Raw genomic sequence first — 27,683 nt, forward strand, 5'->3', positions numbered from 1 at the left:
TTGAACATTGGTTCCGGTTCAAGTTTCTCGTGACTCGATGAGGAAACAAACTCAGCTCAGGTAATAAACCCAAAATCAGGAGAACCTGCTCATAAATCTGTTCTTTTTTATAACAGCACACCCCTGTTTACATCCTTTAATTCTTAGATTTAGACCGAATACACGCTGTCTCAGATTTGTCTGGTGTCGGAAATGGAGTGTTTAACAACATTAGTCATAAACAAAAGCTGTGTTTAAAAACATGAAGCCTTTCAGAAAAAGGACTGAGGAGAGTGTAGAGGGGTAAAGATGGGAGTTCAGTGGAACAAACACAACAGGTTTTTAAAAGCCCGGGTTGGTTTGCGTGTGTACGTGTGTGTGCGTATCCTCCGATGTCTGAGAACAAACATTAAACAATTAATAATAATAATAATAATAATAATAATAATAATAATAAACAGAACTCCAGGAACTAGAACGTTAAAAAGGAACCAGAATGTTCTTTTCTCTGGGTTCTCTGGGTCTGTTCACTGTTTTCATTTCATAATGAACCAGATGTTTTCAACTTCCGCTCATGGATCCGTTCGGAGCCGAACCCTGCCTTCAGTAGGGTTCGGGTTCGGGTATCTGGATCCGTTCCCTGGAAGTTAAGGGATACGGGCCAAACGGGGAACCGGAGAGTCAAACCACGGACGTTCCGTGGGTCGGGTACCGGGACACGCAGGTGTGACGTCACAGATGGAGGAGATTCTTTAAAAAAAAAATAAAATAAAATAAAATAATAATAATAATAATAATAATAATAATAATAATAATAATAATAACTTTATTTGTATAGCACCTTCAAAAACAAAGTTTACAAAATGGTTTGACAGAGGGCACAACAGCAGGATACACGAAGCAAGTAAAAACACTAAAGCAGAAGCAACACAATTAGAGAGATGTATGAACAAATTAATAATCAAACAGGATCAAATTTAAAAATTAAAATTAAAAGTTAAAAAGGGACAGACATCACATGAAGGCAAGTCTATAAGAATGTGTTTTAAGAAGTGATTTAAAAGATGTCACTGAAGCCTTATCTCCTCGGGCAGGCCGTTCCAAAGTGGAGGGGCCCTGATGGAAAAGCCCCCCCCCCCCGGACCTAAGGCTGCGTACTGGCTCATAGTCAACTAGCATCTCATCTATATAACTTGGGGCCAGACCCATTCGGGCTTTAAAAGTGATCAGTAAAATCTTAAAATCAATACTAAAACTACGTTCACTCTGGAGGTCTTAAAACCTCATTCCCATTTTTACGCTGAAATTAGATGTTTTTTCGTGGTGGTCTTTTGAACAGTGAACAGTTTATGGTCCTGAACTGACCCGCATGCCCAGAAGAGGTGACGTCACATGCAATGTGGTTTACGAAAGTAAATGTGGATCCCGCCTCTTCCAGAATAGAGGGTATGCACGTGACATCACCGCAAGCGGAAGTCACTGTGGTTCCGCCCACTGAGTGTCAGAAAGAGGGAGATGAGTAGTGGCTTTGACTTGAATACTGCGAAAACTTTAGAACAATCTAAAAAATGGGGCGGAGCTGTTGTGCCATTGATCGCACAAATAGGTTTAAAAAGCACTGGGAGCTCTCGTTTTAGCGGAGACCTAAAGCCAAAGACAGAAGAAGCAGATGGATCGCTGCAATTCAGAGAAATAACTGGAATCCAGACCAAACCTGGATTTGTGGTTGGCATTTCATGTCGGGTAACGTTAATTTTTGCTGTATTCTCGTGTAAAATCATACCTTAAATTCCATCTGGTTTTGGCTAACGTTCTTTCTTAGTAAAGCTCTTAATGTTAGCATCTGTCATTTAGTTCTAGATTTCAAAACTCAAACGTTTGTGTCTTCAGTTGTGTGATTGTGAACCTTGTGCTCTTCATGATTTGTAAACTAGCTTAAACTGAGGCTAACCTAGTTTTCCACTCTAGCACAAAGCTGTTGGATCTGTGTTGGATCCAGTATTTGATGTGAACTCTCCTTAAATCTCCACAGTACCAGTAGATCATCCACTCACTTGGGTCAGTACTAAGGGTTCAACTCCAGTAAATCGGTAGTGAACTGTGAGCACTACTGCTGGGCCTTTACCGCCCAAATCACCGCCAACAAAATACGTCTGCACTGACACAAAACCTCCAAAACAATAGTATGTTGAATGAAAGCACTCACCAGCTGGAATCCTCTAATGAACCAGGACCAGGATGGACACAACTCCGGGTCTGTTGGATGCTTTCAGCCTTTGCATTGGGGATTTTCCCGGCGTTGAACTCAGGTTCATATAAATGTCAGGATAGGTGATTTCTGTCCCAGATCAGTGTTTGTAGAACACTTGTTTGGTAGCTTGTATGGATCCATGTCCAGTCCAGTTGTCTTTAATTTCATCTTATATTCCACATTTTTCTCGGTCTCGCTGTAGTTACTGCTATACTCCGCCATGTTGAGCTGCTTTGTTTTTGCCGCTCAGTCTGACTGAGAGTCGCGTGGCCTGGGGGGGAAGTGACGTATGTGCCTCTATAGTTGGATGATACTGGGCTGTTCAGACTGAGTCCACATAGGAAAACATCAGATATGGATCCGGTTTAGGACCACATGTGGAAGCAGACTAGGTCTGGTTTAAAAAAAACTGGATTTGTACTGTTCAGACTGTGAACAAAACAGATGGCCGCATCTGTTTAGAGCACAAAGAAGATGGAAACCCTTTGATTTCATGTAGTTTTTGTCCCTGGGTACATGCACAGGAGTGGAACCGGTTTATTGGCGAAAGCATATCCCATCTGCTGCGATAGGGGGCGATATGCACTCTGTCAGACTGTTATTATTGGACCATTTTCAGATGAACCTATGATGTCACAGACTACAACAATGGAAAGCTAGCAGTTTAGCAGCCCAGAGGTCAACTGGCAGGTCAGCGGTCAGCGGTGGGCTACTGTCTGTCCTCTCTACTTGGACAGATGGTTTGGTTTGGATGTCGTACAGATGACATACGCTGTTGGACCTCCAGACTGTGGGTTAGGTTTTGGGTTAGGGTTAGGGTTAGTGCCTGCACTGAGCATGTGGTCCTGTTCCAGTGCAACAGGTTTGTTTACAGGTAGAAGGAACTCCACTTAAAGTGAAATATCTTGGAATTATAATTTTAAAAATGCAACTAAAAGAACTGATTGAAATATTATTTCAAGAACAAGAGATATACACAAACCCCCAAACCCTAATGCCCCTAACCTGAACCTTCTAATGCCCCTAACCCGAACCTTCTAATGCCCCTAACCCGAACCTTCTAATGACCCTAACCCTAACGCCCCTAACCCTAACCCTCTAATGCCCCTAACGCCCCTAACCCTCTAATGCCCCTAACCCTAACCCTCTAATACCCCTAACCCTACTGCCCCTAACCCTACTGCCCCTAACCCTCTAATGCCCCTAACCCTCTAAACTACACCTGTGTCTACGTCTGTCCAGGTGGTGTAAACATGTTATCTGGACTGGATTTGAAGTTGTAATAGTTGGTTGAACTCATGTCGATAATGAAAGTTTATCGACTTCTGCATGTGAACAGACCAGTTGGACAGGAAGTGGATGAGGTTTTGAGCACATGCACTTGAACTCTGCACCAAACCCAGCCTGGATCTCTAACCCTGACCCTCATGGATCTGGAACCCTGACCCTGACCCTCTTGGATCTGGAACCCTGACCCTGACCCTCTTGGATCTGGAACCCTGACCCTCATGGATCTCAACTGTACTAAAACTACCATCTGTATAACCATATAGCGGTGTCCTCTGTGGTGCTGGTGTACCTCTGGGTCTGTGACTCGGTACTTGTACATTGACTGTTGTGTTCTGACGGCATAGGTTAACCAGCTGAAAGAGTGCATATCGCCACCTGCTGAAGTGGAGGGACATAATTTCAAAAGTAAATGAATTCCGCTGCCGTGCATATATACTGGGAGAAAAGCCCCTTTTCCACCAGATTCCCAGGAACTTTAATTACCTGGAACTTATTGACCTGGGTCTATCTGCATGCTCTGTGTTTCCAACGCACCTCAAAGTTCATGAAAACGTGTTGAAATGAGGTTCAGTCATTTCAGGTGGTGGACTCGAAGTCCTGCTAAGTGTCTTTTGAGTGTATTTGGGAAAACATTCAATGAGGTGGAGTAGGGATGCACCGATACTGATACGAGTATCGGGCATCGGCTCCGATACTCAGTGTGTGTACTCGTATTTGCACTTGTAAAAGACATCTGATACAACTGCACCGATACCGCTTACGGCCGTGTGACATTCACAGTTCAGTGCAGCAGGTACGCAGCAGTGGAATAATGTGTGTGGAGTGTGAAGAGTGAGGAGATTTTTCAAAATAAATTATGGTGATAAAAGTAACGCTGACTGCAAGTAACGTTAAAGACACAGACAGATACGGACGCAGCGTTCTGTCCGTCCTCTGCGTACATTCCATCTGTTTTCCAGGTGCTGGTGGATGAGTACCCAGACAGAGAATACCAGCGAGAGTACAAAGCGGTGTGGACCACCACCAGCGGAAGTGAAAAACAAACTTATCACTCATTTCTCTTTTCTCTTCCTGCTGAAGCTAAACTTTTAAACCTTACCAGTGAAAACGCTGCAATATTAGTATCACATTAGTGTTGCCTCTGTCGTCTCCATGTTTGTTATTACTGACTTTCTTCTTCTCATTAAACTTTCCTCTTCTTCGTGGTATTTGTCCAGTATGGTTAATTCAGAGCGGCGCCCCCTGGTGGATTAATTGAGAAACACTCATTCAAACACATTAAATGTCAGTAGCAGCACTTTGTTCCAGTCAGACTAATGACAACGACAATGAAGCACATTTACAAAAGGAACTAAGAACTGGAATGGGATTATTAAGGACTCGTATTGGCACTTGGTATCGGCAAGTACTCAAATATAAGTACTCGTACTCATACTCGGTCTGGAAAAAAGTGGTATGGGTGCACCCCTAAGGTGGAGTCTGTTTTGTGCAGATTTGCTGAATATGTTCATTAATATATTTGGATGGACAGACAGTGCACTTATTACAGCGGGTCCAATAAGCTGGAAAAGAGCCTATTCATTTGGAAAACAGGGCAAGAAATAGATTTTTAAAGTTCCAGGTAAAGTCAGAGTTCCAGGTAAAGTTAGTACGGTAGCTCCTCCCATTTCCCAGTGTGTAAACACCTCCTTTTCTCATACAGGTAGGTGGGACCTATCACTGTGCAGAAATGGCTGCTGGGACTTGGACACAAAGATGGCTTCGTGCTGAACTGCTGCTGCTTTGGATACTGACCAACATCTGCGGTGAATATTATTGCGCCCCCCCCCCCCCCCCAAGTCAAAGTTTTAATTTTTCCTAAATTTTTAAAATGTTTTTTCTCCCATTTACTTATAATGGGTGAAATTTCACTTCTATAAAAACATCAGTTTTTTCAGTTTCCTTCAAACTTGGCTCATATATTGGGGCAGTTGATATGACATCAGCACCAGAGGTGATTTCTCTCAGACTGCAAGGGAAGCTCGGCTTCCCCTAAAATTACGAAAATTAAATGGTCAAATATGTTCGGTTGTGTTGACATTTCATTGTCTACAAATGTGTTAGAACACGCTCATCTCACAGACGAGTTCGTTCAGAATCAGCTTTATCACAGATCAGTGGACTGGATGTTGTTCACTTCTCCTCCATTCCCGTGTCTCTGTTTTCTCATTCCATCTCTGCTCAGTGCATTTGTCCGTAGACGCTCAGCGTCCATGCACTTCAATGGGACTGAGTGGAACTGGTTTTTTCATTGCCTCAAAACTGGATGGTAATTGGATAAATGCCACGATGTTGTCCCGCCCCCGGACGCTCGGCGTCTCTGGGGTTGAATGGAGCTGTGGGCGGAGCTCAGCTGGGCTGGACGCCAGGCTTCCACGTGCTGATTGGAGGATCAGTCGAAAGGCTGAATCCCGTTTGATTGACAGCTATTTTCAGATCTACTCCTTCACTGACACAGTTCAGTTTAATACCGTCACATTCTGCTGTGAAATTGAGAGAGAAACCACTTCGAAATTACTTGTTCATTTCTTGCACTGTAAATAAAACACACACATTGGACTTCCTTGTTTCAATTTAACATAATTTCAACGTTTTCTTGTTTAGTTGGTACAATAAGGTCACTGACCATTTTCTTAAAAAGGAAAAGGCCGAATTTATGTTTAAATAACTTGACTTTTTTTTTTTCATGTAAGCCGACAATGAGCTTCCCCTGTCTGAAAGACGAGCAGCTGCCACTGATCAGCACACACATAGACATGATGACATCAGCTGGATCCATGACAAAATAAGATACAATATGTGCGAGGGGCGGGGCTTGTTGTGTCTGAAGCCACTAGTTATAACATTGTGTCCTGACAGTAGATGTTTACTCCAGGGGGTGGAGCTCCTTTGCCTAGGACTGATATATACAAAAATATATGGATTATTTCACATTGGTATTTCCAAATGTGGGTGGACAGTGGCCTAATGTTAAAAATGAACACCTTCACAACCTGTGGGTTAGGGTTAGAGGGTCAGAGGGGTTAGGGTTAGAGGGGTTAGAGGGGTTAGAGGAGTTAGAGGATTAAAGGGGTTAGGGTTAGAGGGTTAGGGTTAGAGGGGTTAGAGGGGTTGAAAGGGTTAGAAGGGTTAGAGGGGTTAGAGGGTTTAGAGGGGTTAGAGGGTTAGGGTCCATTACTCTTGTATTTAGTGGACTTTTAGGGTTGTTTAGTTCCTGGTCTGGCCTCTCCTACGTTACTAAGTGTGTGCATCAGTCTCTGAACCACCATCTCACTTCCCTCACACACATGTCCATCTAGATGACGTGATAATTGTGATATTTGTGAATAAATATCTGTTGGAATGGTGTCGGCAGAGCCCTATAAAGAGAGTTACAACACTTTGATGTGGCTGCTCCGGTGATCAGGTAGTTCATGTAAACCTGAATAGTTCCAAACAAACCCAGCGCTGTCATGTTATTTAACAGGAGAAACAGCAGTGAACATGGTGTATCTGAAATAAGCCACACCCACCCGTTGTGTCACTACTGTGTGTACTGTTGTGTGTGTTCTACTTCTGAGAAGTGGGGTTGGCCACTGAAAGGACTGACTTTATTACTGTGAAAACTGACATTTAGGGCTAAAGGTTGGTGTTAGCTTGGATAGGCTACATCCATGAGTGGTGCTAACTTTACCGGTTCATTCATTCTGTAATTGGACTGGTACGGAGATAGACAATGGACCATTTTAGTTTTCCTATTGTAGGACTGTGGTCCAATCAGAAAACAGTGTTTATCTGTGAACACTGTGTGTCTGCTAAGCTCTTCTCTGAGAACACACACAATAAGGCATTAACCACAGGATAGCATACAGGCTAACTTAGCATGTTGGCGTTAGCACACACACAATAAGGCATTAACCACAGGATAGCATACAGGCTAACTTAGCATGTTAGCATTAGCACGGACCATAGACTCAGTAAAACCTCAACAGAATTCTTCTATGATGAGTCAGATCTTACAAACGCCAAGTGACAGAAGTTTGTCCTCCTTTAACTCATGAATAATAACTTTAATGAACTTTTATTGATCAGAGCTCAGCTCTACAGTAGCTATCCTCCTAATGATCACATGGCCTCAGCTGATAAACTGAAGCCAACAACAGCAGGTTGAACAGAACAGCTAAAATCAAACCCACAGAACCACATTTGGACTAACAGTACCTTACCTTAGAACCTCCCTCATTCTAGTTCTAGTGGTTCCATGCGAACAGCTGGACCAGTCCAACAGTCTAACTATAGGACTACAGCTGAAAATCCAACAGAACAGTTGGATCCGATAAAAATGGATCCAAACGCCAACACAGACCAAAGAAAACAGAATTTACAACAGAAATGTCACTAACACAGGAAATACACTGGACCAGTGGAAAGATGACCATATCTGATCAACTTAGAGCTGGAGTTGGTAGATCAGCACAAATACAAATGAATGTGTTCAGACGATGTTACACTCGATGTTTGGAACTATTAGCCCCGCCTCCAGAACCAGGAAGTAGGTCCATTTTTCGTCCACCACTTTTTGTACAACGGGAGTCTATGGAAGTGTCGCAACTCTGTTCTATGGAAGGCTCTGGGTGTGGGTCTGTAAGACAGTCGTCAGTCCTCAGCTGTGACCTTCATGGATGGATCCAGAATAAAAGTATACAATTTATTCAACTTTGTCCTTCAGAGTCCAGGAGTCTGCTGTCTGCCCCAGACGTTGTCACACTGGAAGAATCCTCCCAGGCCTCCATCAACGTTACTTCTAGGTAACCATGGAAACCGCCTCTGCCTTAGTAAGGTGTTGATAATAGAGTTAAGGAGCTTCATTGATTAGTGACCAGAATTCTTTTTCTTAACATGTCTACACATGTACGCAGTCAGCTCAGTAAGAAAAGCAGAGACCAAAGGGGACGTTTTAACTTGGATTGAAATCAGTTCTAATGTAAATATGGGTCAATGCAGTAACTGTGAGGATTTAAAGGCACAGTTCTGTTGATTTCCAAAAGCTGAATGTTTGTATTTGAATGGATGGAATGAGCTTCATATGAACTCAGTGAGTGATCTGGTCTGTGGGTTCATCACAGTCGTATGTTGGTGGAGTTTCTATTTTCAGGGGTTTATTTAACAGAACATGTTTCATTAACATTGTACCTGAAATACACAAATCCAATGGGATTGAAAACTCTGATAAATAATGAGAACACAAAACAAATCTGATGAACCTGCGTCATCAACTGCTTTTGTAACAAGTGTTTTACATTGTAAATGGACTTTATACCCTAACCTACACCCTAACCCTAACCCCCTGTATATGTCTGTAACCCTAACCCTATACCCTGTATACGTCTATTACCCTAACCCTGTTCCCTGCATATGTCTATAACCCTAACCCTATACCCTGTATACATCTGTACATTGCTCTGACTGGAGGTTCATATGCTTTTTAGTTGTGCTTTCAACCAGTCGGCTGTGATTTGGTTAAATGTGACCTTCAGCTCCAAGTCGAACTACTCATCTATCATCACATTACCTGAGCAGGTAAGACATAAAAACTTACAACCACACTGCATCATCGAGCAAATAAGGCTCATTTACAAAGGATAAATTCTATATATTCTAGGCCTGTCTTGGAATAATAGCTAGCTACCCACATAAACAGTTCATACTGGTCATTTTGTACATTTATCTTTACTTGTTGGCACCAAATCCGTAAATATTCAAAATGAGGCTGTAAACTCTTGGAAGCCTTTGTAGTTTTCCATTGAGTGTATTAGTACTGTTATTGAGGGGTTAAACCCAGAAACATGTCTGAAGTAGTCTACAGAGTTTACTATTGATTTATCATTAAATATGGCTGTGCAGGTCCGGAAACTTCAAGAAAATTCAAAGAAAATTCAAATTCAGCTGCTTGATTTGGAGTAGACAAGTAACCACATGTAAAAGTATATCCTGCAAAACTGCTATTAAATGATTTTCTATGTTAAAATGTCATACAAATGTACAAATAAGTCAATAAGCATGTTAAAACGGACTCACACAAACACCTGGGACACCAGGGACAGTTCCAATCAGGTATTTGCTGAAATTCAGGCACACCTTGAGGAAAGGTGTAATTTGGTGAGGTTTTTATTTATTTATTTATTTTAGAATTAAAAGTTATAACCTGTCTCTGTAGGAAATGGAAAAATTGTCAATATTACCAGCAGTATTTCTGAATACCTACTTATCATTTCATAAACTGGATAAGAATGACACCTTAACCAGCTGACTGATCCTGGAAGTATCAGCTGGTTCCAATTCCAAAGTAACAGTAACCATGGGTTCATCTAAGCAGCTAACCCTAACCATAACCCTAACCCCAGTAACTATGGGTTCATCTAGGCATCTTGTTACTGTTGTTGTTGCTGCTGTAGCTATTGCTGCTGCTATTGTTGTTGTTGCTACTGTTGTTTCTATTGCTGTTGCTGTTGTTGCAATTGCTGCTGTTGTTACCTCTGCCAGGAGGTATTGTGATCACTTTGCTTTGTGTGTGTGTGTGTTTGTTTGTTTGTTTGTTTGTTTGTATGTTAGCAAGATAACTCAAAAACTTATGGACGGATTTTCAGGAAATTTTCAGGACATGTTGATACTGGCACAAAGATCAAATGATTAAATTTTGATGGTGATTGGGGGGGGGCAGATCTGTCTTGGCGGAGGTCTGCGTTCTCTGAGTGCTTTTCTTGTTGTTGCTGCTGTTGTAGCTGTTGTTGTTGCTGTTATTTCTACTGCTGCTGTTGTTGTTGCTGTTGCTGAACTGTTGCTGCTTTCTCTCAGGTCTTGTTGCAAGCCAACACAACATCTGCCAGGTTCAATGTAATATCCCATAATGTTGGCCAAGTCACCACACAGCTGCTTAGCAACAACACAGACATGGACAGGTGAGTGTGTGTTTAGACTGATACACATGTTCATTCACTTTCATTCATACTCAGTGTCATGGGTTAGGGTTGGGGTGTCATGGTCACATGCATTTGTTTGAGGGTTAGGGTGAAATGGTAAATGGTTGGTACTTATATAGTGCTCTTCCGCATTTATGGTTTCCAAAGCCCTACTGGGAGCAATTTAGGGTTCAGGGTCTTGCCCCATGTCCTGGGTTAGGGTTAGATTATAGTTAGTGTCATGGGTTAGGGGTGTCATGTTAGGGTTAGTGTCATGGGTTAGGGTTAGTGTCATGGGTTAGTGTCATGGGTTAGGGTTGTCATGGTTAGGGTTAGTCTCATGGGTTAGGGGTGTCATGGTTAGGGTTAGTACTCGGGTTAGTCTCATGGGTTAGGGGTGCCATGAGTTAGGGTTAGTACTCGAGTTAGTGTCATGGGTTAGGGGTGCCATGAGTTAGGGTTAGTACTCGAGTTAGTGTCATGGGTTAGGGGTGTCATGGTTAGGGTTAGTACTCGGGTTAGTCTCATGGGTTAGGGGTGCCATGAGTTAGGGCTAGAGTTAGAGTTAGAATAGGGTTAGTGTCATGGTTTGGGGTGTCATGGGTTTGTGGTGTTTGTGTAAAAATGTATTTAAAAACTTCTTGAAATGTTTGTGAATTGTACTTTCTTTATCAGTTTAAATGTGTTTCACACAGTTTTCACATTGTATTAATGTTGTTGGGGAAAGTCCAGTTTTTGAAGTCATGTTTAATGTGTTTTTCTGGTCTTTCTCCAGTCCTTCAGTCCGGATCCGCTTTACTGTGGTCCATAGTAACGTTGTGTCCATCATCAGCCAAGTCATTGGATGGATTTACTTTTTGGCCTGGTCCGTTTCCTTCTATCCACAAGCCTGGCACAACTGGAAGAGGAAAAGGTAAAGGCTTAGGCTTAGGCTTAGGCTTAGGTAACCCTTTACTATGTCTGTTCTCCTCCAGAGGTTTCATGATCCACCTGTTGTGGTCAGATTCAGCTGAAGGACTTTGGTGTCTTTGGCAGTGTGACCCCTGACCCAATGACAAGAAGCAGAAAAAACCCTTAGAAACATCTGGCTTGTGTTGAATGAAACCTGGAATCAAACATCTGAAAGTCAGAGACAGAAATGTCCTATTGTCTGAACAAAAGGGTTAAAGACACGTTTAAGGCTCCGTTCACACTGCAGGCCTTAATGCCCAATTCTGATTTATTGTTTGGCTGTTCACATTCTGTTTTTAAACGTGGCCTGTTTACAGATTGCTCCTGAAGTGACCCACATGTGCACTTGATCATTAATGACATCACACACACAATGGTGTTTATAGAAGTGAACATGGGGGTAACCAGTGACTTTATGGTCTGAGGTTAAAGGTGCTGTATGTAGGATTGTGGCCAAAACTGCAATCACATTCAAAATACTGTAGAGCGTGGTATCCTCTCCTCCTCCCCCCAGACTAGGGGTTCCCAGATCCAGCATCAGCATCTACTACTAGCATTTCCACTAATCCTTGCCACCACACCATAAATTTCATACAAAAAAATCATCAGTAATGTACTGAAATACATACATATATTTTTTGTGTTAAAACTATGTTGTGTCTTTTTCTAGTGTTAAAACCATGATGTTCTATCTTTGTATTGTTAAAACTATGATGTTGTGTCTTTTTGTAGCGTTAAAACTATGATGTGTTTTTTCAGTGTTAAAAACTATGATGCTGAGTCTTTTCTCTAGTGTTAAAACTATGATGTTGTGTCTTTTTACTAGTGTTAAAACTACGATGTTGTGTCTTTTTGTAGTGTTAAAACTATGAGGTTGTGTCTTTTTGTAGTGTCAAAACTATGAGGTTTATGTCTTCGTAGTGTTAAAACTATGAGGTTGTGTCTTTTTGTCGTGTTAAAACTAAGATGTTGTGTCTTTGTAGTTTTAAACCTATGATGCTGAGTCTTTTTTCTAGTGTTAAAACTATGATGTCGTGTCTTTTTGTGGTGTTAAAACTATGAAGTTTTGTCTTTTAGTCATGTTAAAACTATGATGTGTCTTTTTGTAGTGTTAAAACTATGAGGTTGTGTCTTTTTGTAGTGTTAAAACTATGTTGTTTTGTCTTTGTAGTGTTAAAACTATGATGTCGTGTCTTTTTGTAGTGTTAAAACTGTGATGTTTTGTCTTTGTAGTGTTAAAACTATGTTGTTTTGTCTTTGTAGTGTTAAAACTATGATGTTGTGTCTTTTTGTAGTGTTAAAAACATGTTGTGTCTTTTTGTAGTGTTAAAAACATGTTGTGTCTTTTTGTAGTGTTGTCGGTCTCAACTTTGACTTCTTGGCTCTCAACCTCACTGGCTTCATCGCCTACAGTGTCTTCAACATAGGCCTGTTCTGGATTCCTTATATAAAGGTAAATTCATCATTTACAGGAGATCTGACTCATAACGCAGTCAATTTCTGATATAGACCTCAATAACTTTTGTACAGGAGTGAATATAGCGACGGTATTGTGTGTATATGAAGAAAAATTAGAAATAAACACTGGGTTTATTCCATCTGTTTTACTTTGGACCCTTAAACAAACAATTTGTAATAGTATATTTAAGATATTCAAGAATTTGTTCCAATATGGTTTGAGTGTTTCTAAACAGACCTCATGCCAGTGAATGTTTGAATGTACAGTAAATGTGTCCGCCTGTGATTAGAACAGGACTAGTGTCTGAGACCACTTTAATGAGACGACTGTCCAACAGGTGGACAGACCAACAGGGAACTGAACCACAACAGGAAGTACAACCATGGGTTAGGGTTAGGGTTATGCAGGGTTAGGCTTAGATACAGCCTTAGCCTTAGGGTTAGGGTTAGGGTTAGGTCCAACCTTATACTTACGGTTATGGTTACAGTTAGGTACAACTTTATACTTAGTGTTACGCCCCGACTAGGGGACCCTAGGGTGCAACATGAAAAGTGTGGTCACCTTTCCTCACTCTCAAGCCGCAGAGAGAAACCCTGGACACGGGTTGTGCAAGTTTAACAAAGAGTGATTTATTTACATGGTGCAACATAAAGATACTGAAAACTGGACAAAAAGGCAACTGAAACTTCGGGGTGGGCTCTGGCCAAAACAACAAACAAAGCTGTTCTACCGAGAAGTGAAGCTGACCTGCAAAATAAAGAAACCAAAATACTAGATCTAACCTTCCTTATCAAAAACAGGAGAAAACGAGACAAAACAAACAGGGCAGCCCACCCCTACTACTGAAACGGGAACACTGGCAGAATGAAGGCGGGGTTGGGAGTAGAGGAAGTGCGACATCTGTCCAGCCCAGCTCCGCGGTCTTTAAAGACCCGCCTCCAGCCGCTGCTCCAATAACGGGGGAGAATCTGGCTCAGCACCTGGAACACATTATCCACGCACACAAGAAAAAATGGACACACCCACTGAGTGACATACAGACCCACCTATGGGTCGTAACATTAGGGTTAGGTACAACCTTAAATGTCTGTCAAAGCTGGGTTAGGGTTAGCGTCAGGGTTATGTAGGGTTAGGGTTAGGTACAACCTTATAGTTAGGGTTAGGGTTAGGGTTAGGTACAACCTTATACCTAGGGTTAGGGTTAGGTACAACCTTATACTTAGGGTTAGGTACAACCTTATACTTAGGGTTAGGTACAACCTTATACCTAGGGTTAGGGTTAGGTACAACCTTATACTTAGGGTTAGGTACAACCTTATACCTAGGGTTAGGGTTAGGTACAACCTTATACTTAGGGTTAGGCACAACCTTATACCTAGGGTTAGGGTTAGGTACAACCTTATACTTAGGGTTAGGTACAACCTTATACCTAGGGTTAGGGTTAGGTACAACCTTATACTTAGGGTTAGGTACAACCTTATACTTAGGGTTAGGTACAACCTTATACCTAGGGTTAGGGTTAGGTACAACCTTATACTTAGGGTTAGGTACAACCTTATACTTAGGGTTAGGTACAACCTTATACTTAGGGTTAGGTACAACCTTATACTTAGGGTTAGGTACAACCTTATACTTAGGGTTAGGGTTAGGTACAACCTTATACTTAGGGTTAGGTACAACCTTATACTTAGGGTTAGGGTTAGGTACAACCTTATACTTAGGGTTAGGTACAACCTTATACCTAGGGTTAGGGTTAGGTACAACCTTATACTTAGGGTTAGGTACAACCTTATACCTAGGGTTAGGGTTAGGTACAACCTTATACTTAGGGTTAGGCACAACCTTATACCTAGGGTTAGGGTTAGGTACAACCTTATACTTAGGGTTAGGTACAACCTTATACCTAGGGTTAGGGTTAGGTACAACCTTATACTTAGGGTTAGGTACAACCTTATACTTAGGGTTAGGTACAACCTTATACCTAGGGTTAGGGTTAGGTACAACCTTATACTTAGGGTTAGGTACAACCTTATACTTAGGGTTAGGTACAACCTTATACTTAGGGTTAGGTACAACCTTATACTTAGGGTTAGGTACAACCTTATACTTAGGGTTAGGGTTAGGTACAACCTTATACTTAGGGTTAGGTACAGCCTTATACTTAGGGTTAGGTACAGCCTTATACTTAGGGTTAGGTACAACCTTATACCTAGGGTTAGGGTTAGGTACAACCTTATACTTAGGGTTAGGTACAACCTTATACCTAGGGTTAGGGTTAGGTACAACCTTATACTTAGGGTTAGGTACAGCCTTATACTTAGGGTTAGGTACAACCTTATACCTAGGGTTAGGGTTAGGTACAACCTTATACTTAGGGTTAGGTACAGCCTTATACTTAGGGTTAGGTACAACCTTATACTTAGGGTTAGGGTTAGGTACAACCTTATACTTAGGGTTAGGTACAGCCTTATACTTAGGGTTAGGTACAACCTTATACTTAGGGTTAGGTACAACCTTATACCTAGGGTTAGGGTTAGGTACAACCTTATACTTAGGGTTAGGTACAACCTTATACCTAGGGTTAGGGTTAGGTACAACCTTATACTTAGGGTTAGGCACAACCTTATACCTAGGGTTAGGGTTAGGTACAACCTTATACTTAGGGTTAGGTACAACCTTATACCTAGGGTTAGGGTTAGGTACAACCTTATACTTAGGGTTAGGTACAACCTTATACTTAGGGTTAGGTACAACCTTATACCTAGGGTTAGGGTTAGGTACAACCTTATACTTAGGGTTAGGGTTAGGTACAACCTTATACTTAGGGTTAGGTACAACCTTATACTTAGGGTTAGGTACAACCTTATACTTAGGGTTAGGGTTAGGTACAACCTTATACTTAGGGTTAGGTACAGCCTTATACTTAGGGTTAGGTACAGCCTTATACTTAGGGTTAGGTACAGCCTTATACTTAGGGTCAGGTACAACCTTATAGTTAGGGTTAGGGTTAGGTACAACCTTATACTTAGGGTTAGGGTTAGGTACAACCTTATACTTAGGGTTAGGGTTAGGTACAACCTTATACTTAGGGTTAGGTACAGCCTTATACTTAGGGTTAGGTACAGCCTTATACTTAGGGTCAGGTACAACCTTATAGTTAGGGTTAGGGTTAGGTACAACCTTATACTTAGGGTTAGGGTTAGGTACAACCTTATACTTAGGGTTAGGGTTAGGTACAACTTTATACTTAGGGTTAGGGTTAGGCACAGCCTTATACTTACGGTTAGGTACAGCCTTATACTTAGGGTCAGGTACAACCTTATAGTTAGGGTTAGGGTTAGGTACAGCCTTATACTTAGGGTTAGAGTTAGGTACAAACTTATACCTAGGGTTAGGTACAACTTTAGGGTTTGGGTTGGGTACAAACTTAAATCTGTCAAAGCTGGTTTAGGGTTACAGGCTTAGCGTCAGGGTTATGTAGGGTTAGGGTTAGGTACAACCTTATGTGTCAGTCAAAGCTGACAATAAGAGAGAATGTTCAGAGGAAACAGACCCTAACCCTTACCCTAACCCTAGCCCTAACCCAGTGTAGCTGTTGTTTTCCCAAATCAGTGAAGGAATGAAGTTTGATGCTGAACTTGTGTTTTTTGCACATTTGTAAGTCGACAATATAACAACTCTTATGAGGGTTGAAGACATTAAATTTGATTATTACTATACTATATTACATTATTACATATATCTATGGAATGTTGTTTTGTCTTGTTTGGATAATAGCTCATTAATGACTAAAATAAACCCCCCTTACCCTTACCCATACCCATACCATGATAATAGTTTTACTGGGTCATCTTCATTAACCCTGAACATCTGTCATAAACCCCCGTACCCATACCCATATCACATCCACACTTCCAGACTCTGAGGTTTCCTTTGAAGGAGAAAACCTCCCTTTCATGTGTCTGTCTGTGCAGGAGTTGTACCTGAAGAAGAACCCTAATGGAATTAACCCCGTCAGTGCTAATGACGTGTTCTTCAGTGTCCACGCCGTCCTGCTGTGTCTCATCTACATCATCCAGGCAGCTTTGTACGAGGTATGTGACCAGTCCACCTCAGGGTTAGGGTTAGGGTGCCAGTAGGGGTTAGAGGGTTAGGGTTATTAGGGTTAGGGTGCCAGTAGGGGTTAGAGGGTTAGGGTTATTAGGGTTAGGGTGCCAGTAGGGGTTAGAGGGTTAGGGTTATGCAAGGCAAGGCAAATGTATTTGTATAGCACAATTCATACACACAGATTTACATCAATAGAAGAGACAAGTTCAAAACACAGAATTAAAACATAATCAGTAAAACAGTAAAAGGTCAGAGGTCAGATAGAACCCTTTCAGTTCTAAGGTCAGAGGTCAGATAGAACCTTTTCAGTTGTTTAGAGGTCAGATAGGACCCTTTCAGTTGTTTAGAGGTCAGAGGTCACAGTAGAGGTCTGTCTCACTGTTCCACAGTTTAGCTTCATGGAACTGAAACGCAGCTTCTCCCTGTTTAGTCCTGACTCTGGGCTCCAGCAGAAGACCAGTCCCTGAGGTTCTCAGGGTCCCAGATGGTTCATATGACCAGTCCCTGAGGTTCTCAGGGTCCCAGATGGTTCATATGGGACCAACATGTCCCAGATGGACTTTGGTTGTAGACCATGGACAGACTTCCACAGGACCAGAGATGTTTTAAAGTCTATTCTCTGAGCCACAGGAAGCCAGTGCACAGACCTGGACCAGGACTAATATGGTGGTCCTTCCTGGTTCTGGTCCGGACCCCAGCAGTAGCATTCTGGATGTTCTGCAGCTGTCTTCCAGCTGGTTTAGAGTCCAGTCAGAAGGCTGTTCCAGTAGTCTAACCTGGTCCAGATCAATACATGGATAAGTCTGTCTAAGTCTGGTTTAGACCGGTTTAGGGTTATGGTTAGGGTTATTAGGGTTAGGATTAGGGCACTAGTATTAGTGGGCTAGGGTTAGGGTACTAGTATTAGTGGGTTATGGTTAGGGTACTAGCATTAGTGAGTTATGGTTATGGTACTAGCATTAGTGAGTTATGGTTAGGGTACTAGTATTAGTGGGTTATTATTAGGGTGCTAGTATTGGTGGGTTATGGTGATGGTTAGGGTACTAGTATTAGTGGGTTATGGTTAGGTTACTAGTATTAGTGGGTTATGGTTAGGGTACTCGTATTAGTGGGTTATGGTTATGGTTAAGGTACTAGTATTAGTGGGTTATGGTTAGGGTACTAGTATTAGTGGGTTATGGTTAGGGTACTAGTATTAGTGGGGTACGGTTAGGATACTAGTATTAGTGGGTTATGGTTAGGGTACTGGTATTAGTGGGTTATGGTTAGGGTACTAGTATCAGTCAGTTAGGGTTAGGGTACTAGTATTAGTGGGTTATGGTGATGGTTAAGGTGCTAATATTAGTGGGTTATGGTTAGTGTACTAGTATTAGTGGGTTATGATGATGGTTAGGGTACTGGTATCAGTGAGTAAGGGTTAGGGTACTAGTATCAGTGGGTTAGGGTTAGGGTACTAGTATTAGTGGGTTATGGTGATGGTTATGGTACTAGCATCAGTGGGTTATGGTTATGGTACTAGTATCAGTGGGTTATGGTTAGGGTACTAGTATCAGTGGGTTATGGTTATGGTACTAGTATCAGTGGGTTATGGTTAGGGTACTAGTATCAGTGGGTTATGGTTAGGGTACTAGTATCAGTGGGTTATGGTTATGGTACTAGTATCAGTGGGTTATGGTTAGGGTACTAGTATCAGTGGGTTATGGTTATGGTACTAGTATCAGTGGGTTATGGTTAGGGTACTAGTATCAGTGGGTTATGGTTAGGGTACTGGTATCAGTGGGTTATGGTTAGGGTACTAGTATCAGTGGGTTATGGTTAGGGTACGAGTATCAGTGGGTTATGGTTAGGGTACTAGTATCAGTGGGTTATGGTTAGGGTACTGGTATCAGCATACTGTTCTATTTGTGCTTGTCTTTCATCATTGGTGTCCATCCTTTGTTTTCCAGAGGGGGGGTCAGAGAGTGTCCCGGACTGCGTGGTTCTTTTTGGGTGTGGGTTGGACTTTTGCTCTGGTCAGCTTGTGTCTTGCTGCAGCCAAACAGATCACCTGGTTGGATTACCTGTATTATTTCTCCTACATTAAACTGGGCGTGACTCTGATCAAATATGTGCCTCAGGTAAGTACATACAAAAAACACTGAACAACCACAACAGAAACAGACCAATGCCATCAATGAGACAGACCCTAACCCTAACCCTGTAACCCTAACCCTAACCCTGTAACCCTAACCCTAACCCTGTAACCCTAACCCTGTAACCCTAACCCTGTAACCCTAACCCTGTAACCCTACATATGAACTGTAATATCACACATTAAATACAGTCCATCTCTTCATTACTGTTGGGTTTCATACATGAATCCATGATGTGTGAACTATTAATTAATTACTATTTTAATCATGTATTTTCGTCCTTTGAGTTCAGAACAGATTCAGTTGAACTGTTGAACCCTTCTTCGTACTTAGACTTCCAGGTTTCCATTCTGTACATGTGTACATTTTGTTTGTAGATGAAACTAACTCTGTATTTGTTTCCATGGGTGGTTGTTGTTTTTCCAGGCGTATATGAACTATAGAAGGCAGAGTACCAGTGGGTGGAGCATTGGGAATGTGTTACTGGACTTCACCGGTGGAATCCTCAGCATCCTTCAGATGATCTTAGACTCCTACAACAACGGTACAAACACACAGTCAACTACTTTTCACCAAGTTTCACTGTGGTTTTCTGCTCATTTTCCATGGAAGGGGCCGGAAAATTATCATCAGGCATTATTTCACTATTTTTTTGTTTTTCATTTTGTTAATTATTTATTCATCTTTATTTTTGATAGTTATTAAATACTTATGTGATAGTTAAGTTTTGCTGATTTTGTATATGTGGAAATATTAAAATAAAATAAACTCTTTCCTAAATAATCTTTGAAAAATGATGTACTCTTTAGAGTTCTACAGTATACAGATGGATAACAATAATAATAATAATAATAATGATAATGGATGTACACTGTACAGTATATACTCCATTATAAATGATTTTTTTCTGTTTAAGATTGTTTTATTTAAACACCTGTAAACCCATTTTACTAAACTATCCCTGTTCTTGTGAAGGATTTTTAGTCCATATATATGTATGTATATATATATATATATATATATATATATATATATATATATATATATATATATATATATATATATATATATATATATATGTGTGTGTGTGTGTGTGTGTGTATATATATATATATATATATATATATATGTGTGTGTGTGTGTGTGTGTATATATATATATATATATATATATATATATATATATGTGTGTGTGTGTGTGTGTGTGTATTTATTTATTTAAAGTAAATGTTGTGTAAGTGTTATGTGTGTGTGTCTCCACAGATCAATGGTTCCTGATTTTTGGAGATCCTACAAAGTTTGGTCTGGGTCTGTTCTCGGTGGTGTTTGACATCCTCTTCATGGTTCAACATTACTGTCTGTATAAAGCTCCGTCCACTTATGAGCCCCTTACAGAACAACAGGAGTGACTGTGGTGTGGATGGAAAACACACCTTGTAATGAGGGAAGGGGGCGGAGCTCCACAACAGATACATGTATGATGAATAAAGGGACACTCCATAAACACACACCTGGTGATCCTCATTGAACTGGTGTCAGCTGCTCCGGAATCACACCCCTCGTCAGGTTATTAATATAATTAATAATAATAATAATAATAATAATAATAATAATAATAATAATAATAATAATAATAATAATAATAATTGATAATTACAGATATGCTGATAAAACCTCAAATAAGAAATAGTTGAAACAGTTTGAAAAATGCAAATCAAAAAATGATGCAATATCACTGGAATGATCTATAAATGTGTTTTTATTGTGCGTCTAGATCTGAACTCTACATTAGTGTGTTTGTTAGTGTGTGTGTGTGTGTGTGTGTGTGTGTGTGTGTGTGTGTGTGTGTGTGTGTGTGAGAGAGAAACTGCTGGGGTCAACAGTCAATCATGGTGGTTTTCCTTGTGTTCTGTATTTGAAGGTGGTCCTGGGTTGTGGTGGGTTTTCTCCTTCTCCTCCCTCTAACCTTCCAAACAGATGAACCTGAAGGGTAACTAATGGTGAACTGATGGTAACTGATGTTAACTGATGGTTAAGGGTGGTTGGGTTAGGGTTAGGGTGGTTGGGTTAGGGTGGTGGGTTTAGGGTGATGAACTAGCCTCATCTTCAGGGTGAACCCGTTGGTCTGGGATAAACGTCATATTATAATGAATGAAAATCTCAGGCCTGGGCCTCACAGACACAGACTTGTGTGGATTTCATTGGTAAACCTGACGTACACCCAAATCCAGAAAAGTTCGTACGCACAAAAACATCCAGATGAATCCAACTGAGCGTACGCCTGAGTCCAAGTACACCTCCTTTACACGTCCCAATCAGCTGGGATGGAGCACCAGACTCCTCCCTCTCCACACCCACATTTAAATATGCAAATTAGTATGAACAGGGTCTGCAGCTGGGATTCCCTCTGTATGATCACATGACGTCAAGGTGGACATGAAGTGGAGGACAAAACAGACAGAAGAAGAGAAGAGGAAGAACTGAGCCTGTTTGAACAGAGAGTTGACGACTGGGGGTGGGGGGGCAGCCGGCTGCTGATGCCCGTCTGACCGGCCTGGGTCCGTGTTCACCAGAGTCACCAGAGGACATGATGAGGACACTCGATGGCGTCAGTGAGCGTCTGGACTGACTTCTAAATGTTCCTACAGACATGAACCCTACATTAACTACATTTACCAACAGGTGAATGTTGTGTCCGTGTCTCTTTATGTGGTTGTTGCTGAATGTCCTCTGGGCAGGACCAGCATTGATGGGTCCAGGGTTGGTTCTGGTTGTTCTGGTTCTGGTTCTGATGGTGGATGTGCTGCTGTGGCAGTAGGATGGTGTGTCTGTGTGTTCATTGTTCTTCTGTGTATCTCTGATGTGTTCCTCACTCTGTGGAATAACCTTTTTCACATCATTAACAGTTTCCCAGTATCACCTTTAAGTGTCTCCAAAGGTTCCAAAACACTAGAAACGTGCGTACGTCAGCTATGAATTTGGCATGAAGCACCGCACACTTCCACGGTCATGTCACTCTTTGTACATCTGAACATGTGCGTGGAAAAGTGCGTACGCCACATTTTTGTGCGTACAAAACCTTTATACTTGAGGCCCCTGTTCATTTTATGTTGAATATGTAGGATTTATTTATAGAATCAGAGGATTTGTTTATGCTCCGATTGAATCAGTCCCAATAGAAACAAACGTCCCATTAACAACATGAAGAAAAATGTGAATATTTATTGTATTTGTCAAATCATTAAAAGTGAATTCATTTATGATTGTAATCACTGCTTCAGTTTGTATAAAACACTCCATGAGAAACCTCATAGGGTTAACCCGTGAACTCTAACCCCCTTAGGGTTAGGGTTTAAATGAGCAGAATTAAGAAAACAGAACGCTCGTTTTAAATCAACATTTGTGGATAACAGTGTTTATTTGCTTGTAATATGCAAACATTTCTATGAAATTAGAATTTTTTTTTCCTACTTTCAAGTCTTGAAATGGTTAGATTTATATTAAAGTTGTAAGAATCCAAGCCAAGTAAATTGTGTTACCCTGTGGCAGTGTTTTTCGTGCTAAAAACAAGATCATTTGGTTAAATTTAAGAATATTTGACCTTTTTCTGAGGTTATAGGCGTCCTGTATGTCTGACTCCTGTCCGCAAGGGGCGCTGGAGTCAAATGTATTAGATAGAGGACTTCCGGATCAAAACCGTCACTATGACGCTGGCTCCGCCCATTCAACGGCCTTTCCGGTTTGAGCGCCATTAAAGCTAGCAGGTTAGTATTTCATGTCCTTTTCCGACTGTTTAAATCCAGGTATAATCTTCGCCATCGTTTTCATTTTAACGATGAAATTTCATCCACACCAACATGTTATCTTTGACAAACATCGCCGTTGAATATTTTACTCCGAAAACCCAGGAAACCGTCTCAAATGCGTTCCGGGATGTGCGACCCATTGAGCTGCAGTAACTGCAGCTAAGTGTTAGCAACAGTGGACAGAGTTAGAGCTAACCCGAACCCAACTATGGACGGAGTTAAAGCTAACCCGAACCCAACTATGGACGGAGTTAAAGCTAACTCAAACCCTGTCCATAGTGACTCCCATAGCTGTGTTTCCGTACACATGTCCTGTGGAACCACTGGACTGTGTTTGAAGCATCATGTCAAACAGGTTTATTTCGTAAATGTAGAAGTGATCGTGACTGAATGACTGTACTTTACAGTTATAACTATTATAAGTAAATGCAGGAACTCGGGCTGGATTCAGTAGTAGTTTAAAGATTTAGAGGATGTGTTGTGATTAGGTTCAGGTGAGGTTCACAGGTAATCTAGTTACTCTTTAATTCTTGCATGTCAAAGTAAGCATTGGTCTTAACTTCCTGATCACTAAGGAGGCACAGTGGTTGGGGTTGGATAATGATCCTATCTGATGGTCAGTGGTATTTACAGATGATGATGACTGTCTTCTGTGGTCTTTTGCAGATATGCCTATTCGCTACCAGATGGCCGTTGGCCTTAACAAAGGCCATTCAGTTACTAAAAATGTAGCTGCTCCTAAACACAGCCGCCGGCGTGGGGTGAGTAACTGTACACTGGCTGGAGAGTTAGGGTTAAAACACCCTAACCCTGGGTTTAAGGTGTTTTAACCCTGGAGTGTCTAAAACAGGGGTGTCATCTCACATCTGTACTGGGTTTGACCTTTCCAAGTAATTGTGTTTGATGTGTGAGTACTGGAATCACCCTTTAACCTTCTACAGAGGCCAGCATTTAACAGTCTTATATTCTAGGGCAGGGGTCACAAACCCTGGTCCTCCAGATCTACTGTCCTGCATGTTATAGATGTTTCCCTGTTCCAGTCCACCTGATTGTGTTATCATTCTTCTGCAGAGCTGGAGGATATGTTTATCATTTGAATCAGGTTTGTTGGAAGAGGGCTATGTCTACAACATTCAGGATAGTAGATCTGGAGGACCAGGGTTGACTCCTGCTATGTGAAATGTATATCCTATTGAATGTTCTGTGATAGTTGAAAGTGTTTGAATTCACTGGTGTCTGTACTGTAGAGTTTGTACATTAATATAAATGTCTCATCTTTCTTTAGCGTCTGACTAAACACAGCAAGTTTGTTCGTGATATGATCCGTGAGGTTTGTGGTTTTGCTCCGTATGAGAGGAGAGCCATGGAACTGCTGAAGGTATCCAAGGACAAGAGGGCCCTCAAATTCATCAAGAAGAGGGTGAGTCTGGTTTCACTCACAGGTACCCTGGACAACATCTGTCTGTGGAACCTGCACACATGCACCGACTGTGCTTCATGTAGTTCGTATGTGACCCGTGGGGAACCCCTGGTTTTAGATGTGGTCATTTTGATGCTGGGCAGAGCTGACTTTTGGGGGGACTGCTTGAGCGTCACAATGTGCTTAATTTTTCAGGCTTCCGAACTTACTGAAATGCTATGGTCACAATTACATGGACGTTTAATGCTTAACCATGATGCGTGAAGTGAAGATGAGTGTTGATATCTAAGTAATGAAACGAACAAATTAAGGCTCCTATAACTAATGCAGTGGTTCTTAACCTTGTTGGAGGTACTGAACCCCACCAGTTTCATATGCGCATTCACCGAACCCTTCTTTATTAAAAAATAAAATATGATTTTTTTCAAATTCAAGACACAGGTATATGTTTTACTGGTGCACAAAATGAACCGTGCATTAACATCACTGTGTTCAAAGAACAAAACCAATACAGTGCATGAACTCACAACAAATTACATACCTTTTCACAAAGACATGACCTTTTTTAATACTACCACACTGAAATGGTTTTAATTTTTAACCTTATGTATTCCAATAATGAACTTATTGTATTTATGCTATTTATCATTTTTAACATTTTAACACACACCCATCACCTAATTTCCATCAGGCTACAATAATAATGAATATTTACTGCAAATCAGTGTGACTGACGGCTTTAGTGTAATACGATTTCTCCATCCGCGACGGTGCGTCGGTTGTCACATGATTGTAACTGACCAGTGCGGTGACCAAAAAATGTAAACAAACGCTACACATGGCTGCCTCCGTGGTTAACAGGAAGTAGCAAAAGTCATAACAACGATTTGGAAAATACTCAAATAATTCATCGTCAGACGAGTGGAAGAGATTATAAACACTTCAGGATGTGTTGTAGTGCTATAAGCAACAATAATACACCACGTATATTGGATGTCAATCAGAGAAAGAGTCTCCAAAGCCGTTTACATACACAGACCTAGCCCGACACACACACCCGACTAACGAGTCGACTGTGTGTCTTGACCTCCGCCGAACCCCTGAGACTGACTCACCGAACCCAGGTTAAGAACCACTGAACTAATGTCTCTGTTAACATAAATGATGACATTCTAAATGCGCGTTACAATCATCGGTTCGAATCCCCATGTCATTTTGATTTGATGGGTTCAAAGTACAGCTTAGCTCATTTCATTGATAATGACATGGAATTTCCTCCGGCATCAGTTGGAATGCTTCAGCGCAAATATATACATTTCACCTCCTGGTTTATCTTTTTAAATAAGTGGGTCAAGTTGACATAAATGCTGCCCCTGCCCAGTTCTTTTCTTAATCATGTTCTAATGAGGGACTGTGCAGCTTGTTGGTTAATCAAAAACTCTACCAAAGTTTGTGTCCTCATGCCACTAATTCCTGAAGCTTTACCAGAACTCAGTTTAGGAGTGAAATTAACAAAGAAACAGACAACAATGCAGTAAAGAACAGTGTAATGTTTGCAGCAGTTGTAGATGTATATCGACCAAAAAGTCAAACATATAATATGACTGTGTTAATCTAAATAATTTAAAGATGGTAAAAGGCAAAGATACACAGAGGGTGACTTGCAGAGACTACAGTCCACATCAAAACAGCCCCATAGGAGTGTTCTTAAAGAGAACATGTGACCTAGAACTGGGGCGACCAGGTTAATGAACAGTAGGCGTAACCATTTGGGTTCAGGACCTTCAGAACAATACACAGATACATGTAGAATGTGAAGAACACAAACACTCACTGAGGTAAAGTTGGCAAGAGATTCACAGCTCAATAATCAGTCAGACCCAGATACTGTCTGTATGTGTCTGTGGTAACAGAGGAAACTACAACTGTTTACATCCAATCAAACGGTCCTTAACCATCAGCTGACGGCAGAACTTCCAATGAGGAGCCAGTTAGTGAGTGAAGGGTTAGGGACCGTCTGAAAAGTGTTAAACGCAAAATTTATACAGATTTAAAATTTAATAACTTTGCTTCTACTCAGTGAAATGTCACCAGATTTCTGTGACACACCCATGAACCCCTCCTACACACACTACTGCACTGAGATTGGACAAATATCAAACACACATTAGACTGAACAGAATATGAACTACATCTGCATTTAAATATGGGTCTGTGTAGCTGTGTAGTGTCAACAAATGAGGGACTGGTGGATTATTTGTCTAAGGGTTTGTTTACATGTTTGCAGGTGTGTGTGTGTATATATTGTGTGTATATATATATATATATACATATATATATATATATATATATATATATATATATATATATACACACACAATATATACACACACACACACAGACTTTTCCATTGTATTGCCTTTCCAGTGGAACATACACAACATGGACCCGTTTTATGTTTCTGAAACAGTTGGATAATGTTCGTCACACATCTCTCATGTTCAACCTCTGACAGAAAATAAATTATATTTAAATCAAAAATAACCTTCTGATGTCTTCACAACTAACTTATGAGTAACAGAAAATTTAAGCTGGACAAAAATAGTGATTTGATTTATATTGTGATGCATATCTATTGTCTGATATGAAAACAATTATTGTGGTGACATTTTTTTTTCCATAATGTCCAGCCCTAACTCAGACTGTAAAACAGCAATACACAAAACCTTTTCCCTTCATTCAAATGTAAGGATTCTTTCAACAGAGACTTAAAGTGAAACTCTTGATGGATGCCAGAGAATGATGGGATTTAAGATGATTATTAATCAGTAAGATGACGAAAGGATCTAACGAACCAGAAGGAGATTGGACTCAGAAAAATCTTCAATAAGAAAATAATAGCTTGTTACAGCTGTTGTACACCATGAATTTGATGCACAATGATTGTTTTTATTATTATTATTATTATTATGTTATTATAATTATATGTGATTATTACTGGGACTACTTGTGCTGTGGTCATTGTCCAATTGTCCAGTTACTGTCATGCCATGCACTTCAGTTTTGTGGAAGTTTGGTTTTCAGTCTAAAGTGTTGTGTTAACGCATTAGATGACTTTGTCCCTTGGTTTGTCTGGTCTTCCTCTGGTCTTCACTATCATTCTGGAACAGGACACAGTCTGCCTGGGTTGGTAGTTGGTTTATATTTCTTCTCACAGAGACAGTGCCTCTAGGATTTTAGTTTTTACCTACAAAGAGATGGAAGAAACTATTTTAAAGAGCATAAAATCAGTTTTAAAAGACAATAAATGAT

At 40.9% G+C, this 27,683-nt stretch overlaps 2 protein-coding genes and 1 long non-coding RNA gene across 3 annotated transcripts in view; 2 read left to right on the forward strand and 1 right to left on the reverse strand.

The window, feature by feature from the left end:
• ctns (cystinosin, lysosomal cystine transporter) lies at window positions 1–20,655 on the forward strand. The gene is made up of 11 exons (XM_030133049.1): window positions 1–60; window positions 5,223–5,325; window positions 8,268–8,346; window positions 9,028–9,118; window positions 10,394–10,497; window positions 11,273–11,410; window positions 12,802–12,901; window positions 16,882–17,001; window positions 18,961–19,131; window positions 19,573–19,690; window positions 20,409–20,655. The coding sequence occupies exons 2-11, from the start codon at window positions 5,250–5,252 to the stop codon at window positions 20,552–20,554; spliced, it is 1,143 nt and encodes a 380-aa protein (XP_029988909.1). The 5' UTR covers window positions 1–60; window positions 5,223–5,249; the 3' UTR covers window positions 20,555–20,655.
• The window catches only part of LOC115418574 (uncharacterized), a 23,970-nt gene continuing 3,214 nt past the window's right edge, over window positions 6,928–27,683 (reverse strand). Inside the window, exons 2-4 of the long non-coding RNA XR_003935328.1 lie at window positions 24,398–24,413; window positions 10,524–10,534; window positions 6,928–6,938 (exon numbers count right to left, since the gene is read on the reverse strand). This is a non-coding gene — a long non-coding RNA (uncharacterized LOC115418574). The remainder of the gene's footprint in view (window positions 6,939–10,523; window positions 10,535–24,397; window positions 24,414–27,683) is intronic.
• The window catches only part of rpl36 (ribosomal protein L36), a 5,260-nt gene continuing 360 nt past the window's right edge, over window positions 22,784–27,683 (forward strand). Inside the window, exons 1-3 of the mRNA XM_030133078.1 lie at window positions 22,784–22,909; window positions 23,618–23,712; window positions 24,237–24,371. Of these exons, the coding sequence (XP_029988938.1) occupies window positions 23,620–23,712; window positions 24,237–24,371 (228 nt within the window). The 5' untranslated portion in view covers window positions 22,784–22,909; window positions 23,618–23,619. The remainder of the gene's footprint in view (window positions 22,910–23,617; window positions 23,713–24,236; window positions 24,372–27,683) is intronic.

This window comes from Sphaeramia orbicularis, chromosome 4 (assembly GCF_902148855.1).
Source record: "Sphaeramia orbicularis chromosome 4, fSphaOr1.1, whole genome shotgun sequence".
NCBI classification, from domain to species: domain Eukaryota; kingdom Metazoa; phylum Chordata; class Actinopteri; order Kurtiformes; family Apogonidae; genus Sphaeramia; species Sphaeramia orbicularis.